This window comes from Zingiber officinale, chromosome 10B (assembly GCF_018446385.1).
Source record: "Zingiber officinale cultivar Zhangliang chromosome 10B, Zo_v1.1, whole genome shotgun sequence".
Classification (NCBI taxonomy): domain Eukaryota; kingdom Viridiplantae; phylum Streptophyta; class Magnoliopsida; order Zingiberales; family Zingiberaceae; genus Zingiber; species Zingiber officinale.
Window position 1 is genome coordinate 56,434,014 of NC_056005.1, and position 3,937 is coordinate 56,437,950.

Sequence of the window (3,937 nt, forward strand, 5' to 3'; positions counted from 1 at the left end):
AAAAAGAGTTCAAAAATGATTGTGGCATAAATAATTGAAGCCCATGATTTTGTCAATGTACCATAAAGGAAAAATAATTAATATTGAAAAAGGAGCAAAAACATAGAGAAACACAAGAAGATATGAGTTTCCATGGAAAAGTGAGGTGTTAGTGCAAAATATAACACCATATATGGCTATTAGTTACTAAACCATAAACCATTCTTAGAATAACACCATATATGGCTAACAAATTGAATTAACAAAATGATTTCTTGGAATAAGAATGCAAAAAAAAAAAATACACTCATTAAAGTTCCACAATCTTAAATAAAAAACTGATTACTGCACTACTAGTCAAGCAAGATACTTCGGTAATAGTACTTCAACAGAACTCTATGTTTGTTTTAGTAAAAAAGGAAACTATGTTGTGGAAGATAGCTTGTAGTTCTTTTCTTAGCAAATATTAGGATTTACTATTTCCACAATCTTTATGAGTTAAATTCATTCCTAAACCATTACTCAAGTTCTTAGAAATTGATGGTCTTTGCCCAAGACTGAGAGGGAACAAATATGAGTTAAGAGTCTTGGCTCCTAGGATGCATTAATGAATATTGAGTTTAATTGCTATCACAACTATTTAACCAGTAAGAAACAAATAAATCCCTTGGTTTTAAGTTGGTGATCCAAGAATTACAAGATCAATGAGCAATCTAGTAATGTGATCCTTGGTTAATTTATTGAGTAACAGAATTAGAAATACCATCTATATTAATTTCCTGATAACATTATCTTCAATATCTACAAGTTCCTACTAACAAAAACTCTGAAAGTTAAAACAAGTACAACTCATATGGGCAATGTATGTGGAAATTAATATATCATTATTTGCAACTAGGTACAGTCATTTACTAGTCTCCAGAGTTCAAACATTGTTGAGGAAACTGAAGTGGGTAGAAGGAACAACTTTTGCTAGGATCTGTAATTTGATTCAGATTGTAGGAAAAGTAGACAGGATATGCATGACTATTGTCCAGTTGATATTATAAAAATCAAAGAGTTGCTAAGTTACTTTTGCCATAAAGAAGTTTATCCAAACTCCAAGACTGAATAGTTTAAGAAAGAAACAAGAAGAATTTCTCCTAAATTGTTCACAATTTTTAAAAAAAACAATAAACTTGATTAATCTAAGATACTAGAGCACTTAAAAACTCATGTTTATCCAAACTTCAAGTATGACTAATTTAAGAAAGAAGCAAGAAGAATTTATCCAAATTGTTCACAATTTTAAAAATTTAGAGAAAGTGAGCAATGTTCTTTCAGTAAACTTGATTAAACTAAGATACTAGAGCAATTAAAACTCATCACTGTTAGAATCATATATATCCGTCTCAGTGATTGTTTTTTTCAATCAAGAATACAATTACATAAATTTGCATGACTAGTTGAAGTCTACAACGGCAACAATGTTGTAAAAGAAATGTTATCCTCAACAAGTCTCAACCACTGATTAGATGGAAAATGAATAAGGAAAAGGCACTGACAAGAGAATATTTCAACAGAAACAAGAATGGTCATTCAATGGTTGCTGAATCTGAAATGGTCAACTAGACTTCTCAATCATTCAAGTTAATTCGAAGAGGAACCTGTTTTATTCAATCTGAACTACGTTATAGTTCATATATTTCAACTTGCATATATCCTTGAAGAAATCATCAGCCGCCTCATTACAGTTCTTCATCTGCGAGAGTCTAATAGTCATCCTGTGCAATTTCACACTATACATTAGCACGGATTCAAGGGTATTCAACTTCTGCTCAGCATTTAAGGGCGACCTCACAGTGATGATAACCTCTTCCAAGTAAGGTATGACAAATTTTGAATCCAACTGCATCACCAAGAGTCATAAGCAATGGTTACTGATTGCTTAGATTTGGATAAAAAGATTGAATTGTGTTGTTTACAACTTACATTTTTCAGGCTATTCTTTTGGCAAAAAGCTGCAAAAAGTGCCCCATGAATCTCAAACTTGCACAACCTTGGATGGTTGTTAAAAAAATCAACCAGGTCAATCTCTGGAAAGGGCTGGAGTGTGTCAAAATCACCACAAAATTCAATCTTCATAATCAAATGTCTAACTTCACTTGCACAATACAGTATAGAGCTTATTGCACTCCATCTCCATTGGATCCCTCTGAGGGACATAAATTCCAGGTCTGGTAGCTTCCCTAGCTCCACCTTATATACTCTACCTGTTGATAATCCAAGGAAAAGACAAACCACTTTGGACAATTGCACATAAAAATGATCCTAAACCCATGTATGTGTTTCAGATTATTTGAAGTCATCCAAGTTAATTTTAATCAGTCATCAGTGACTAATTGATAGAAATTTAAACAGAGACGGAGTAATTATATTCAGACGAACAGCATCAAGCATGTTTAAAAAAAAAATGGTGTAAGTTAATCACCTGAACTTTTAGCAATGCAGAGCCTTCGTATGTGGTGATCTTGATTGACTCGAATCCAGCTGAAACCTTGGATCTCTAAGATCTGAAGCTTTGGGGAACTTAAATGGAGGGAGCAATTTCCGGGCCCCAAGAAATCGAGCCTGCAGTTCTCCAACCGCTCCAGCTCAATGGAGAGGGCGGCGACCCCGTTGCAGCTAAGCAGCGCCAAGTCGGTGAGGTTGGGGCAAGCGTGCAACGCATCACTCAAAGCACCGTCCCGCAGCGTCGCCCCTATGATCTCCAGGAAACGAAGCTTGTCGAAGCAGTTCCAATTGGGCGACGTGGTCAACGACACGCCCCATAGCTTCAAGGACTCCAAGCCCCTGGCGACGCCAATGCATTCGAGTTCATTAGCGGGGGGCTCATCGTCGCCCCCAGAGGCCGGCTTAGAGGCGATGCCGTCCATCCGGAGCTCGAGGGAGCGGAGGGTGCCGCAGCGAAGGTCGAGCCAGGAGGCGAGGGACGCGGAGGAGAAGGGACAATAGACGATGAGATCCTGGAGGCAGACAGCGGAGGCGACCATGCGGCCGATGGTGGCGTCGGCGGCCGCAGCACCATCCAAGGAGTTGCGGGGGAAATAGAGGGAGGGGATGTAGGGCACGGCCTCGTTCCAGTACCGTGAGACGCAGGAACAGGCGGCGACGTCGCGAGCGTTGCTCAGACTGCAGAGGATGTGGTGGACGATGGCGTCTGGCAGCGAATCCATGGCGGATGCGGAAGAAGGGCAAGAAAGCAAGCAAACTGTTCGATGGAATGTCTGGGAGGAGGAGTGGGGTGTCAAGAATAGCATGAGATTTGAGTGCGCTGGGTTCAAATTTGAAATTGAGGTCGCCGTGTTTTGGTCTAAAATTTGGTTCGGTTTCGCCCGCCCAATTTGGAAATTTAAAAATATCTTTAGACCGTTGGGTTGGTTGCCCTTTCCCGGAAGGTTCCCGTCGGTATATAATAATTCATTCGGCGTTTGAAATGAGCCTCGGTTTAAAATATTGGAGGTCTTTATTTATTTTATATTCCAAATTCAATTGAAGAAAACCTAAAATTTATTAGAGTCTAAAATTCGACATTGACGTACAAATGATTAGCACAGATATGATCTGACTTTTATTTTCTTTCTTCTTTCCTATTCGTTTTTATTCACCAATTCCAAACCAAAACTCTGATGTTCTCTAATAGAATAAGTATTGCAAATATTATTGTATTGATAATTTATCAAAGGATATATTTAAGTTTACGAATTAATCAAAAGATGCATTATATTTTAGTATTTATCAAAGTGCACACTCAATTATCTATTTTTCCCGTTCTACACCTTCATTTTTTCTCTCTTTCCTTATATATGCAATATCTTTTTTCTTTCCTCTCTCTTTTGTAAGCATGCATGCAAGTATGCATAATGTATATCTAATATGATTTCATATCAGGTTCACGTTGTGGATAATATGAAACATA

General features: G+C 37.8%; 1 protein-coding gene across 1 annotated transcript; it reads right to left on the minus strand.

Annotated features, from left to right (window-relative positions):
* Positions 1 to 1,325: 1,325 nt before the first annotated feature.
* On the minus strand, positions 1,326 to 3,294 carry LOC122029760 (F-box protein At1g10780-like). The gene is made up of 3 exons (XM_042588889.1): positions 2,450 to 3,294; positions 1,951 to 2,231; positions 1,326 to 1,867 (listed from the first exon to the last, which is right to left on the minus strand). The coding sequence occupies exons 1-3, from the start codon at positions 3,276 to 3,278 to the stop codon at positions 1,631 to 1,633; spliced, it is 1,347 nt and encodes a 448-aa protein (XP_042444823.1). The 5' UTR covers positions 3,279 to 3,294; the 3' UTR covers positions 1,326 to 1,630.
* Positions 3,295 to 3,937: the final 643 nt, after the last annotated feature.

Coding starts and splice junctions, on each gene's coding strand:
- LOC122029760 (XM_042588889.1), bottom strand. CDS start 3,278: ATGCTATTCTTGACACCCCACTCCTCCTCCCAGACATTCCATCGAACA. Junction 2,232..2,449: donor CTGCATTGCTAAAAGTTCAG/GTGATTAACTTA, acceptor GATTATCAACAG/GTAGAGTATATAAGGTGGAG. Junction 1,868..1,950: donor AAAAGAATAGCCTGAAAAAT/GTAAGTTGTAAA, acceptor TTGGTGATGCAG/TTGGATTCAAAATTTGTCAT.